At 47.4% G+C, this 15496-nt stretch overlaps 1 protein-coding gene across 1 annotated transcript in view; it reads left to right on the top strand.

The window, feature by feature from the left end:
* Window positions 1-5142: 5142 nt before the first annotated feature.
* The window catches only part of grid2 (glutamate receptor, ionotropic, delta 2), an 858176-nt gene continuing 847822 nt past the window's right edge, over window positions 5143-15496 (top strand). Inside the window, exons 1-2 of the mRNA XM_078225205.1 lie at window positions 5143-5155; window positions 5351-5542. Of these exons, the coding sequence (XP_078081331.1) occupies window positions 5143-5155; window positions 5351-5542 (205 nt within the window). The remainder of the gene's footprint in view (window positions 5156-5350; window positions 5543-15496) is intronic.

Below are 15496 nucleotides of genomic sequence, written 5' to 3'. Positions count from 1 at the left end.
CTTGGTTTAACAATTTAAACAATTGGTTTATTGATTTTGCACCACTAAGAGACACTCTAACCACCACCCCATGACATTCAATGGTGTTACCATCACTGAATCCCCCACTGTCAACATCCTTGGGGTTGCCGTTGACCAGAAACTCAACTGGACTCACTACATAAACTCAGTGGCAACAAGAGCAGGTCAGGGGCTAGGAATACTGCGGCGAGGAACTCACCTCCTGACTCCCCAGAGCCTATCCACCATCTACAAGGCACAAGTCAGGAATGTGATGGAATACTCCCCACTTGCCTGGATGGGTGCAGCTCCAACAACACTCAAGAAACTTAACACCGTCCAGGACAAAGCCGTCCGCTTGATTGGCACCACACCTACAAACATTCAATCCCTCCACCACCAACACTCAGTAGCAGCAGTGTGTACTATCTACAAGATGCACTGCAGCAATTCACTAAAGATCCTTAGACAGCACCTCCCAAACACATGACCACTTCTATCTAGAAGGGCAAGGGCAGCAGATACATGGGAACAACACCACCTGCAAGTTCCCCTCCAAGTCACTCAACATCCTGACTTGGAAATATATCGCCGGGTCGCTGGGTCGAAATCCTGGAATTCCCTCCCTAATGGCATTGTGGGTCAACCCACAGCACGTGGACTGCAGCGATTCAAGAATGCGGCTCACCAGCACCTTCTCAAGGGATGGCAATAAATGCTGGCCAGCCAGCGATGCCCATGTCCCATGAATGAATTTTTAAAAAATCATCTAAAAGAAGATTTAACATAATAGACCCTGGCCTGGAGGACTGAGCTCTAACTCTCCACTGGTTGATGATCTTGTGACTCAGTGGACCGCATCCCTGCCCCCTAGCCTGAGGGTCTGGGTTCAACCCTAGGCCATCTTGGCCACTGAAAAAACATGAATGCATGGTTAATCCTTCCAGCACTTCTTCACTACTCCCCAAAGTGGGAAAAGGTAAATGCGAAAATATGAAACAAGCAAACTGATGCAATACCTCCGGGAACACAACAAACAGCTCGCTGGTATCTTGGAAAAGGCCGAAGACTGATTTGCTGCGGTCCTGCTAACCTCATTAAATGAGTGAGGCCTCCCCACCTTTACTAATGTATAAACCTGATCCCGGTATCTCCCTAACATCCATATCACTGAACTGGAAGGTAACAGGAGCAGTAAGAATTCCTATGGATGATGAAGTCTCATTTTCCCATCTACTTCCAAATATGTGGAACTTCCTCTTTTCCTTAATGGATTTCTTATTAAGTTTAAATTGATTTATTAGTGTCACAAGTAGGCTTACATTAACATTGCAATGAAGTTACTGTGAAAATCCCCTATTTGCCACACTCCGGCGCCTGCTCGGGTACACTGAGGGAGAATTTAGCACGGCCAATGCACTGAACCGGCACGCCTTTCTGACTGTGGGAGGAAACCTGAGCACCCAGAGGAAACTCACGCAGACACGGGTAGAACGTGCAAACTCCACACAGACAGTTACCCAAGCCGGGAATTTAATCCGGGTTGCTGGTACTGTGAGGCAGCAGTGCTAACAACAGTGCCACCGTACCTTCCAGATGGAGTGGTTGACTCTCAACTGCCCTCGGGCAACTAGGGATGTGCGACTGACTATGTCTTGCTCAAAAATGGGTGTCTTTTAAAAAATTAATTCATGAGACATGGGCATCGCTGGCTGGCCAGCGTTTATTGCCCATCCCGAGTTACCCGAGGGCAGTTGAGAGTCAACCACATTGCTGTGGCTCTGGAGTCACATGTAGGGCCAGACCAAGAAAAGACAGAATTCAAATTCCACCATCTGCCGTGGTGGGATTCGAACTCCGGTCCCCCAAATTATTCTGGATTAATAATCTAATAATAATACCACGAGGCCATCACCTCCTGCCTGAAGAATTAGGACAGATGAGCAGTATGTACAAAGTCTAAGAGCGAAAGAGATATGTGGTAAACCACTGTTAGCTTATTGACTGTGTGTGTGTGTGTGTGTGTGTGTGTGTGTGACATGCCTGGACATGCCCCTGCCGGCCCGGCCTGGGACTCCTCCCCCCCCGGTCCAGGTATAAAGGTGACTGCTCCTCACCCCCTGCCTCAGTCTCTGGACCAGTTCATCGGCATGGGTGTGCTCCAAGTCTTTTGCTAATAAAAGCCTATTTGTTCGAGCATACAAACTAGTCTTTGCTTGATTGATAGTGCATCAGGATATTAACTGTGCTTGGGGAGGTTTGCTTTCTCACTTGTGTGTTCGAAAGATGGTGGGTGCACGTTGACAATTTCCATTTTGTTAAAAAATATTTTAGATTTGCCAGTTTGCAAAAGCAAACACCGAGGGCCCGATTTTATCATTGCGTCACGCCCATTTTTGGGCGCGAAAACGTAGTAAAGTCGGGCGTGAGGTCATTAACGTGATCCACGCCCGCACAGATGCCCACTTTACCAAGGCCCGAAAACGGCCGTGATCTGATTCGCACCCGAAACGGGCGCAATGGCGATTTAAATGCATTTGCAGGCATTTAAATTGAATTAATGAACTGCCCGCCCACCTTTATCAGCATTTCCCCCTTTACCACCGCGTTCGTGCATCCAGATTCAGCGCGAAACAGACCTGCTCGGCAAAGGTCTGTTTCGGGTGCTCCAGCTGCTGAAGAGGTAAGTTCAGAGCTTCCAACAGCTCTCTGACTCAGATCGGTGGTGGGGGGGGGGGGAAGGGGGAGGCAGGCCAGATGTATCTCTGGTAGGCGAGGGGGAGACGGGGGGGGTGGGGGGGGGGGGAAGGGGGTGGGGGGGGTGCAGAAGAAGGAAGGCCCAATCATTTTCTGGTGGGGGAGGGAGGGGAGGAGGCCAGATTGTTGTCTGTTGGGGGCGGGGTTGGGCAGAGGGAGGCCAGATCATTGTCTGGTGGGGAATGGGAAGCGGGGAGGCAGGCTCGATCATTCTCTGGGTGGGGGGGGAGGGGAAGGAGGCGTGTCAAATGTATCTCTGGTCGGGGGGGGTGGAGGAGGAGGGAGGCCAGATCGTTGTCTGTTGGGGGGGTGGGGGGTGGGGGAGGCCTGATCATTCTCTGGTGCGGGGGGTGGGGGGAGTTAATTCTATCCCATCTCATTTCTAATTCTGATCATTCTTGTTATAAATGCTACTTCGATTATATTTCACTTGCCATGAATGTTGTTTTTGTCCCCCTACACCAGCAAGTTCGGAAGTAGAAATTATCTTATTACCATTTCCCAAATTATCTTCTAAACTTGGAAATGCAGCTCTTAGAATATACTGCAAGTTGGCTGTTGCTAAACATAATTGCAAAGGTTGTTGAATCAAGCAATGGGTTATTTGTACATGCACCCTATACGTTTCATTACACAACTTCAATAAAGGCCTGGATATGTACCTCAGTGGATATTGCAAGTAGAGGCAGCAGAGCAAAGGGATTCCTCAGCTATAATAATGCACGTGCACTTAATTAGTGAAACTGTCAAAGTACTCGGCTATGAGTATGTGAAATATATTGAGCGGGAGGCTAGATGGATCTCTGGTGGGGGGGGTGCAGGCGGGGGGGATGCATGGGCAGGGGGGACTGCTGCCACTCTACGGGCGATCGGTGGGGGAAAGGGGGCAGAGGGTCGCGATTGGTCTGGGTAGCGGGGGGGGGTGGGTGGATAAGGGGGCAAGTTATGTTGTTGGGGTGGGGGTGATGTCTGTGGGGACTATTGCTCCCGGGCCGCTTTATCCAGGAGCGATGTGACAACGGCGCGATTTTCAATTTTTTTTTCTCACTGCGCATGCGCAGTTCAGAGCTCTGATCGTTTCGGGCGCGCTAAGCCCCGGCCACAGCGCATTTCAGACCCTCAATTTTTTTTTCAGGCACGGTGCGTATGAGGGCGCCTGGGAACAGATTTCCAAGTCGGATCTGAATTGCGCCCAGATTCAGCACTGAGAATGGAAATGGTAAAATCAGGCCCCTAATGTTCCAGCAAGGTTCTGAAGAAGTTTCATTAAGCACAACAGCCAAAAAAGAGAGTGAGAATGTGACTTGTATTCCAACGTGAAATATGCATAACCTTTACGGTACAATTATAGGCTTACATTAATTGAACCTGTAGGTAATTCGCTGTAATTATGGGTCTGCGCAACTATCAGGGCAATTTGACCTTCATTACCTCTTCCTGGGGCTCAAATTTCAATGGACGTGTGAACATTTCTTCTCAGAATTGCTCTTACCAACTTATTAATGGTGATTATTAATGCAGTCACCTATTGTTCGTTAGTCCATGGACCTACTGCAGAATGTTTTTCATCGTGGTCTATGGATGATAATGAGTCATGACGGGTGCTCTCCAACGTAACCTTGAAAGTTAATGTTGAAACGGTTCAGATTCAGGAGTTAAGAAACACGTGGGGCGATTCTCTGAGCTCGCCGCACTGTTAGTAGATCATGGTGGACCCGGAGAATAGTGCATGAGCCTAATAATCCATTTCATGCCCGGCGCCAAACAGTTTGTGAGTTTCCTGACCCCTTTCTGACAGCACAAACCGGCTCATGCACAGAAAGGGCGCAAATCTGATTGGCATTTTTGAAGCAGTATTTAAATATATGTAGTCCGTTCAAATCTCAGCGCATGGAATTCACCGGCCTTCGGGCGTGGCACCATAATGGCGTGAATCACTCCTGGTCTCCACTCACATTGATGTGGCGCAATGGTCATGCCAGAGGAGCTTGGAGGCCATTGAAGCCCACAGGGGGAACAGGGGGCATGGCTGGATGGTGCCCATGCCTAGCGGGACTCAACTGGCACTCTGGCAGTGGCCACCGGACACCCTCACGCTGCCAGTTGAGCACTGTCAGTGTGCCAGTAACAGTACCAGGAGGGTATGGCCTGAGTGATGGCATGACGGAGGAAGTCATATCGGGGGTCTTGATGGGGGGGCATGTCAGCGGTCTTGGTTGAGGGACAAATATTGGCAGGGACACCTCCCCAGCTCTTCTTTGAGCAGTCTTGTAGGATGGTTTCCATTCACCTGAGAAAGCAAGCAAGCTCCTGATTTAATGTGCCCACCAACAATGCAGCACTCTATTGCAATACCAGTGAAATGGTAAATCCCTGGAGTGAGACATGAACTCACAGGGTGAGTAGCTGGGTGGTAAGGTGCCACCAACTGAGCCACAATCATCTCCTGATATGCCTGAGTTTCCCCAGACACATCCCATTTCCCTTCCTCCAACAACCCCCCCCACCCCCTCCACCACCGCCACCCCCCTCTAAATTCCTATCTTGCAGGTGTGAGGTAAGATGGTGTCATGCGTCATAGATGTTTGACAAGGTTTTCACAAGAGCATCTTCTTACTTTATTTAACAGGGGCAATTTTTGATGAATCTGCCAAGAAGGATGACGAAGTGTTTCGACTCGCGGTAACTGACCTCAACACGAACGAGGAGATCCTACAGACAGAGAAAATTACATTTTCTGTGACATTTGTGGACAGCAACAACCCTTTCCAGGTGGTCCAGGAAGGTAGGAATCAATTAACAAATGCTTGGCTTGGGTTAAATTGATCTTGCAATGATTCACATTTGATGTTGCATTGCTGCTTCAGGTTGCAATTGCAATAAATAAGAAGTGTTTTTTGTTGTCTCAAAAATGTTGGTCCATCAACTTTTGAAGCAATTTGCATAATAAACTAAAGCATTTGGTTCATTTTTCTATGGAAGCTTCAGTAAGGTGAATTAGCAATGCATTCCTATGGAAACTCTCAATGCTGTGTGCTTGTTTTTGATAAATCGTATCCAACTTTGCCGTGGAATTGTGAAAGAAAGGGGACGACCCACTCGACAGGGAACTGACCAGGTCAGGCCCGACTCCTGTCTTATGCTCCAATTGGTTTTGCACTCTGTTAATCTCCATTGGACATATCAGCCGGCATTTTACCGGCACGCCCGCCTCAGAATCGGGGCGGGCAAGGCTTGCAGAACGCCATTCTCTGTTGGCCTTGGGCGGAATCTTATGGGCCTCGCCCGAGCGAGGTCATAAAATACCGGCCATCATCAGTAGGGGGTGTGAATAAAGCAGGCAATGCAATTGCTTCAGTTTCCCATGGGTGGCCTAAGCTAAAATGGCTCCAAAGTCATTGCGATTCATTCTCCAGTTGTGTTGGCGCTTCCAGACTGGACGGTGACCCATGTTAGACTAGGCTGAGATGGTGTGGATTTTGTGAAAGCTTCAGACCCTGACTGCAAACTTCATTAAAGATTTCTATTGGACAAGAATATTGCAAATAAAATTTTACACCATAAACACTCGATTGCATTGGTAGTTTCTTGTAATGAATAATGATTTACAACGCCAATTTCACCCGAAGTTGGAAAAAATTTCCACTTCCAATGTTTCATTACAATACCATCGATTTGACGTGATTTTTGGTGAATCAAGTTCTGCTTTTCTGGGGATGTGTGGCATTGACTGCAATTTTCGAGGTTGCAAGAGCAAGGAAGATTGGAGGGAGGTAGCGACAACTCTCCACTTCCTCCAGGAATGGGATTCAATTTATACTTTTACTGAAACTCTTCTGCTCCCTGTCTGCTGGCTCCAGCTGGTTTGGGTCAGACAGGGGAAGCCATCACTGCTTCCCACTGCCCCAAACTCAGGCCTCTGTTAGAAGGGCGGTGGATCAGAGACAGGTGATGTAGTATGATGTTCTTGACAGCAGGATCCAGAAGTGAATTGATCCAAAATCCAAGAATTGGAAAACCTTTTCTCTCCCTGCTATTTGGACGCGGAGGAACAATTGCCATTTTCTTAATGAGGATGGGTACATTTTCATTAACAGTCACCTGGTAATAACATGAATGCTCCTGGAAAGAGAGACGTGTTGTTGAAGCTTTTCATTTTTAACTCATCAGGACAAATGCAAGGATGCCAACTTTCAAACAACACCAGTTGACCATTTGAAATTTGACGTTGTTGCTTTTAACCTGATGAGTGCAAGACCAAAAGCTTCAGCAACATGTTTCTGTTTCCAGCGAGAGTTTTCATGGTGAATCCATTAAAGGATGTGAGGTATTAGAACATAGAACATAAAACATAGAACAGTACAGCACAGAACAGGCCCTTCGGCCCACGATGTTGTGCCGAGCTTTATCTGAAACCAAGATCAAGCTATCCCACTCCCTATCATCCTGGTGTGCTCCATGTGCCTATCCAATAACCGCTTAAATGTTTCTAAAGTGTCTGACTCCACTATCACTGCAGGCAGTCCATTCCACACCCCAACCACTCTCTGCGTAAAGAACCTACCTCTGATATCCGTCCTGTATCTCCCACCACGAACCCTATAGTTATGCCCCCTTGTAATAGCTCCATCCACCCGAGGAAATAGTCTTTGAACGTTCACTCTATCTATCCCCTTCATCATTTTATACACCTCTATTAAGTCTCCCCTCAGCCTCCTCCGCTCCAGAGAGAACAGCCCTAGCTCCCTCAACCTTTCCTCATATGACCTACCCTCCAAACCAGGCAGCATCCTGGTAAATCTCCTCTGCACTCTTTCCAGCGCTTCCACATCCTTCTTATAGTGAGGTGACCAGAACTGCACACAATATTCCAAATGTGGTCTCACCAAGGTCCTGTACAGTTGCAGCATTAGCGGGAAAATGTACTCAAGCTGCAGATTAGCCAAAATCTAACCGAACGGAAGAACAGATCTGAGGGACTGAATGGCCTACTCTTCATTCCTAATGTCATGGCAATTGTTGTGAAGTTGAGTTTGTAAAGATGTGAACGATGTTTGTAAAGAATGTAACATATTAGAAGGAGAAAAATAGTGCGTGGTCCCTTTAAAAAGCTGGTTTTGGGTTCAATGCTGGGATGTTTAAAATGCAGGCACACAGAGTACACAGATGGCAACAATTGTAACTCGAACCAAGCATCAGAGTTGCCTTGGTAACAGACTTTGCAGTCAGTTGCATTTTGATAGCATATCAGATTAATAAAGACACTCAGCTGAAAGGAACGCATCAAATTTGAATTTTGCCACTATTGTCCAACTCAGACCAATCCGGTTACAGGGAATGGATAGGTCATCAGGAGTATAACCAGGAACTCAACTGCCTGACTGCAATTCAGTTCAGTTAGTGAGTTCCATGGAGTTCAACTGAGAACCTGCACAGAAGGCCATCTCTGGAACGGTTCTTCACCCTGCCAGCTAAAGAACTGTCTCTGAAGAGAATTCTCCATCTAACAACAGGATATCAAGTCAGAAAGACCTTACAGACGGAGAACTCACCAGAAGAAAACTCCAAAGCTTCCAAGTCATCAGACCTGGTTGTATATAGTTTTTTGAGAGTGACTAAGATTCTGTTATTACGGTTTTGAATGGTCCTTGTTTTTATTTGAACAGCAGTTCGGTCGAACTATCCTTTAATTAAAATGTCATTGGTTTAGTTAAAGTCCTGGTTGATTAAATAAAATAACTTGTTAATTATTCTCGTAAAGCGAGTGTCGGGTCTTTATATGAATGAACCTCTAAACGTTAATATAGAACAGTTGACGCCTTTCCAAACACTTACCAGATTACAAAGTGAGGTAATGGGGATTAACCTCTGCGCTGTAACAGCGGTGTATGTCATGCAAATCGTCTCTGGATGTCACATTTCCTGGGATGAAAAAATATTGTGTCGAGATGGAATCAGAGTTTACAAATTCCCCCTCCCCATTCCTCATCCCCTCTCCCCACCCTGTAAATTCAGGGAGTTTTCAGTGGAAACAATTCCCATTGGGGTTCCTTGGCATCATTTCTTTTGAAGAATGCCATTTGTTCAACAGATTATAGTCAGGTTAAAACTGATCAGTCAACTGTAAGTGTTCGAATAATCCTCAGTGGTGGAGAATGATGATTTCTTCAGAGCTTAACTTCAGTCACACAACTGAAACCCTTTGATTTGATTTGATTTGATTTATTATTGTCACATGTATTAGCATACAGTGAAAAGTATTGTTTCTTGCATGCCATACAGACAAAACATACCGTCCGTAGAGAAGGAACGGAGAGAGTGCAGAATGTAGTGTTACAGTCATAGCGAGGGTGTAGAGAAAGATCAACTTAATGCAAGGTAGGTCCATTCAAAAGTCCGATGGCAGCTGTTTTTGAGTCGGTTGGTGCGTGTTCTCAGAATTTTCTATCTTTTTCCCGACGGAAGAAGGTGGAAGAGAGAATGTCCAGGGTGTGTGGGGTTCTTTATTATGCTGGCTGCTTTTCCGAGGCAGCGGGAAGTGTAGACAGAGTCAATGGATTGGCGGCTGGTTTGCGTGATTGACTGGGCTTCAGTCACTTTGTAGTTTCTTGTAGTCTTGGGCAGAGCAGGAGCCATACCAAGCTGTGATACAACCAGAAAGGATGTTTTCTATGGTGCATCTTCAGCGGTTCTGCTGACAAATGTAGATGGGGGGGGAGAGGGGAGGTGGGGGGGGGGGGGAGAGGTGAGGTGGGGGGGGAGGGGGGAAGGGCGGGTGGGGGGGAGGGGGGGTTGGGGGGTAGGGGGGTTGGGGGGAAGGGGGGGTGGGGGGAAGGGGGTTGGGAGGAAGGGGGAGTGGGGGAAGGGGGGAGTGGGGGGGAGGGGAGAGGTGTGGGGGGTGTGGAGGGGTGTGGGGGGCTTTTGTTGGAAAATACAGCATTTATTGACCATCCCAACAGCCTTTGATCGGGTGCTGACGAGCCACCTTCTTGAAGGACTGCAGTGCCTGTGGTATGGATGTTTCCACAGTGCTGTTCGGTGGGTGGGGGATTCCAGCATTTTGATCCAGCGATGATGGAACCACATTGGTATCTCTCCAACACAGGGCTGTGTATGACTCAGAGTTGGTGCTGCTCTTTATATTAAGTTACCTCATCTCATTTCATTGTATTAGTTATACTCTGCTCTATTATCTCATTTAAACATTATCTCATTATGCAGTCCAATTTAATCTCACATTATATCCATTATGAATATATTTAAAGGTTATTTAATAAAACAGTTAGTTTCTGATATCTGTTACATTTTGTGAAAACCTAAATATTTACTGAGCAGAGCTTATAAACTAAAATGCCTCTTGTGGAATTCATTAATTCACCTATAATATCAAGCGATGTAACTCACAGACTGTACACAGGCTGGTACATCACCTGGAGGCGAACTCTGTTTCTCACAATGTTTTGTTGGGGATGTTGTAAGAATTGCAGTTCTGCTGGTGATCTTGTCATCGAGTGTAGTGACAGCTTCCCATTTTGTGGTGTTTTGGCAGGAACTGGGTCAAATGATTTCAAAGCAGTGTGTTTGCCAACAGCCTGAAATCCCTCAAGGCATACATAGCAGCACTGAGCCAATGATCGGCATATATGTGATACTGAACAAAGCTGAATTTCCTGGTGATATAGCTGGGGCAAAGGGCCCATAAGAACCCCTACAGTACAGAAGGGGGCCATCGAGTCTGTACCAACCACAATCCCACCTAAGCCCCATTCCTGCAATCCCATGCATTTACCCTGCCAAATCCCCCCGACACTAGGTCAATTTAGCATGGCCAATCAACCTAACCTGCATTATCTTGCACTGTGGGAGGAAACCGGAGCACCCGGAGGAAACCCACACAGACGCAGGGAGAATGTGCAAACTCCACACAGACAGTCACCCGAGGCCGGAATCGAACCTGGGACCCTGGCGCTGCGAGGCAGCAGTGCTAACCACTGTGCCACCGTGCCGTCCCACAGGCTGCCTCTAATTACTTCACTTCCATTTTTTTTTACCTTAAAGAGTTGGGAGAGATAACATATTCTTTGAGTTATGAGGAGTTTGCACGTTTCTCCCCATGTCCACGTGGGTTTCCTTTGGGTGCTCCAGTTTCCTCCCACACTCCAATGATGTGCTGGTTAGGCGGATTGGCCATGCTAAATTTGCCCATTAATTCCCAAGATTTTATGTTAGGTGGATTAGTGGAGTAAATATGCAGGGTTACGGAATATGATTGGGGGTTGGGGGGGGGGGGGGGGGGGGGGGGCAGGTGGGGGGGGGCAGGTGGGGGAGGGAGGAGGAGGAGGTGGTGAGCGTGGGTAAGATGCTCTTTCGGAGAGTGGTGCAGACCTGATGGGCTGAATGGCCTCTTTCTGCACTGTAGGGATTCTATGGTACTATGGCGACCCTTTATTGGTTTTACTACTGCTGTCTTTAAATAATTCTGGAGCCACGTGCATACGCTTGCAGTACATAGAGCTACTTTGCAGGGCCTTGGCAAACTCATTTCTCAGTACCCAACATCTTCAGCGGATACTACCTGAATGGCTGTAAATTGGGAGAGGGGAGTGTGCAGTGGGATCCGGGTGTCCTGTGTACCAGTCGCTGAAGGTAAGCATGCAGGTGCAGCAGGCGGTAAAGAAGGCAAATGGTATGTTTGCCTTCATTGCGAGAGATTTTTGAGTACAGGGACAGGGAACATGTTGTACATTTATGCAGAAACCTTGGGAGGCCATACCTAGAGTATTGTGTGCAGTTTTGGTCTCCTTCTCTGAGGAAGGATGTTCTTGCTCTCGAGGGAGTGCAGCGAAGGTTTACCAGGCTGATTCCGGGGAAGGTGGGAGTGATGTATGAGGAGAGATTGACTAGATTAGGATTGTTTTCGCTGGAGTTCAGACGAATGAGGGGGGATCTCATAGCGACTTATGAAATTCTAACAAGACTAGACAGGGTAGATGCAGGGAGGATATTTCCCGATGGTGGGGGAGTCCAGAACCAGGGGTCCCGTCTGAGGATTCGGGGGTAGACCTTTTAGGACGGAGGTGAGGAGACATTTCTTTCACCAAAGAGTGGTGAGCCTGTGGAATACATTACCACAGGAAGTAGTTGATGCCAAAATATTGAGTGTATTCAAGAGGCGGCTGGATATAGCAGTTGGGGCGAATGGATCAAAGGTTTCGGGAGAAAGCGGGATTAGGCTATTGAGTTGGACAATCAGCCATGATCGTAATGAAAGACGGAGCAGGCTTGAAGGGTCAAATGGCCTCCTATCTTCTATGTTTCTATGTTTCAGTTGATGTCCCTTCCTCCATTGCTTTACTGGCCTGCATTGACCTGCTTATTTTCTCTGCGCTTAGTGCCTCTGGTAAAATTGAGGAGTTTTGGAAAATATTGTCCATCCCAGAGTAACAGCAGGGCTGGTTGTAATGGTCTGACCTCTCGACCAAGAGGACTGGGAAGCAACAGTCCAGCTGCTCAAACTGGCCAACAGCAGGTCCACAAAGTGCGGACCCCAGAGTAGGGTAAGCACTCTGAGGGGAGAGCAGGAGTTACGGGGGTGGGGGTGGGGGGAGGTGGGGGGACATTCTGGGTGGGATTCATCAATCTCGTCATTCCACTGCCGCTGCCAGTGAGAATGGAGAATTTGGCACTCAGCCAAAATTCTATTCATTGCAGCAGAACCGGAGAATCCCAGCCGCGGCCAAGGTCGGAGGTTTCCAGCTTCTGTCTTTTTCCCATCCACGGGACTGGGCATCTATTGTCATCGCTTTGGCCAGATAAGAGATCCACCACAGCTCATTGCCACTCTCCCCACCCTGAGCTCAGCCCTCAGGCTTAAGCGGCAAAATATAACATCAAGCACACCAATACAACTATGATTCCAGCATTGATTGCCAAGACCAACAAGGTTTCGGCTTCCGCAGCTCTTGTACATTTGAGATTAAAGTATTCTCTTTATTTCTGTGTAGTCTGGATGTACCAGAACAGTTAAAACCATAACTCCTGCTCTCCTCTCAGAGTGCTGACTGTATACTGGGGTCATAGAGTCATAGAGGTTTACAGCATGGAAACAGGCCCTTCGGTCCAACTTGTCCATGCCGCCTTATTTTTTAAACCCCCAAGCTAGTCTCAATTGCCCGCATTTGGCCCATATCCCTCTATACCCATCTTACCCATGTAACTGTCTAAACGCTTTTTAAAAGACAAAATTGTACCCGCTTCTACTACTGCCTCTGGCAGCTCATTCCAGACACTCACCACTCTCTGTGAAACGATTGCCCCTCTGGACCCCTTTAATCTCTTTCCTCTCACCTTAAACCTATGCCCTCGAGTTTTAGACTCCCCTACCTTTGGGAAAAGATGTTGACCAACTAACTGACCTGTGTCTCTTGTTATTTTATAGACCTCTATAAGCTTACCCCTAAGCCTCCTATGCTCCAGGGAAAAAAGCCCCAATCTATCCAGCCTCTCCTTATAACTCAAACCATCAAGTCCCGGGAGCATCCTAGTAAATCTTTTCTGCACTCTTTCTAATTTAATAATATCCTTTCTATAATAGGGTGACCAGAACTGTACACAGTATTCCAAGTGTGGCCTTACCAACGTCTTGTACAACTTCAACAAGATGTCCCAACTCCTGCCCCATGTGGACCGGCTGTTGGCCTGTTTGACCAGCTGGATTGTCGCTTCCCACTGGCAGAAGTGGCCTTGATGACTCCATTCAGTTAGCCTACTTGGTGCAGGAAAGAAGTGGGTAAATCCCAGTTCCATTTTAACTGCCTCCCTGCTTGCTTATCATCCGACGGCCTGGCAGAAGGTGAGCCTAGACTGTTCTCTGTGCCTCCATCCCCATGGATGACAGATCACCAACCCTGCTCAGTACTGGAAAACATTGCAAAACTGGGTTGGACATTCCCTGGTCTGCTGCATCCAGACTACACAGAAATAAAAGAGAATACTTTAATCTCAAATGTACAAGAGCTGTGGAAGCTGAAACCTTGTTGGTCTTGGCAGTCAATGCTGGAATTATGTTGGCGCGCTTGACGTTATATTCCAGTGGACAAAGTGTCATTTTCTTTTCAGACCATGTATCTTGTGACCTTGCCCAGTTACCATGAATTTGCAGATGTTTTAATTCAATGGTTAGTCTGAATCTTTAAGCTGTATTTGAAATAAAATAATTGAAAATAGTTATTAAAACTAGAAATTAACTGGATTGCGACAGGGGCCTCGCTGTGACTTTGATCATGTATAACAGAAGTGGTGAAATCTGAAGCCATTTTTCGTCTAGCGATCTTTATTTTCATTGGCTTTTCAGTATTGACCTGTCTGCAGATTCAGATTGATGTTTAACATTGTCAAGATGGGGCCTTATTGAGATGGTGGGTACCTGTTGAAGATTTTCATAGAATCAAAGAATCTTACAGTGCAGAAAGAGGTCATTCGGCCCATTGAGTCTGCACCGACCACAATCCCACCCAGACCCTATCCCCATGTATTACCCTAGCTAGTCCCCCTGACACCAAGGGGCAATTTAGCATGGCCAATCCACCTAACCCGCACATCTCTGGACTCTGGGAGGAAACCGGAGCACCCGGAGGAAACCCAAATAGACACGGGGAGAACGTGCAAACTCCGCATAGACAGTGACCCGAGGCCGGAATTGAACCTGGGTCCCTGGCGCTGTGAGGCAGCAGTGCTAACCACTGGGCCACCGTGCCGCCCGATTTTTGTCTCAACTAAGTTTTAATTTCTTTGTATCCACTTGTCTCCAGACATGATGTACATGGAAGGGATTGGATGTTGAGTTGTGTTTGGTTTCATTTCCTTCCATGGCCTCCCCCCCCCCCCCCCCCCCCCCCCCCCCAACCACCCCCCATCTCTGTAACCTCTTTCAGCCCTCCAACTCTTTGGAATATCTATGTTCCTCCAATCCTGGCTTCTTGCACATTCCCAATTTTAATAACTCTAACATTGATGGCCATACCTTCAGCAGCCGGGCCCGAAACCCTGGACTTCCTTCCCTAAACCTCTCTGACTGCTTGGGTGCAATTGAACACTGCCCCCCACCTCACCTCCCCCCCCACCCCAACCCCGCAGGTGAGTTTGATCGAGCAGGGAATTGCAGGGTGGGGGACACCTCCCTGGTTAGGTCCAGGACGGGTAGGGTTTGCAGGTGACCTTCCCACCCGGATGCCAAATGAGGTCCTTAAGTGGGCAATTAAAGCCATTTTTTATTGTTCATTCATGGGCCATGGGCGTCGCTGGCTGGGCTAGCATTCATTGCCCATCCCTCGTTGCCTGAGAGCAGTTGACAGTCAACCACATTGCTGTGGCTCTGGAGTCACATGTAGGCCAGACCAGGTAAGGACGGCAGATTTCTTTTCCTTTAGATTTCACCTTTAAATTTCACTAAAGGACATTAGTGAACCAACAATCAACAACGTTTTCATGGTCATCAGTAGATTTTTAATTCCAGATTTTAAAAAAATTATTATTGAATTCAAATTCCACCAGCTGCCGTGGTGGGAGTCGAACCCAGGTCCCAGAAATATTAACCAAGTTTCTGGATTATTATCTAGCGATAATACCACTAGGCCACCGCCTCCCCATTGGGCCTAATTCCACCCTCTACCTCTTCTTTAAAATGCTTGTTAAAACCTATCTCCTTGATCAAGCAATTGACCACTTGTCCCAATATGCC

The sequence above is a fragment of the Mustelus asterias genome, chromosome 1 (genome assembly GCF_964213995.1).
Source record: "Mustelus asterias chromosome 1, sMusAst1.hap1.1, whole genome shotgun sequence".
NCBI lineage: Eukaryota > Metazoa > Chordata > Chondrichthyes > Carcharhiniformes > Triakidae > Mustelus > Mustelus asterias.
Note: the sequence above shows the minus strand (reverse complement) of the source record. Positions and strands in the feature narration are given on the sequence as shown.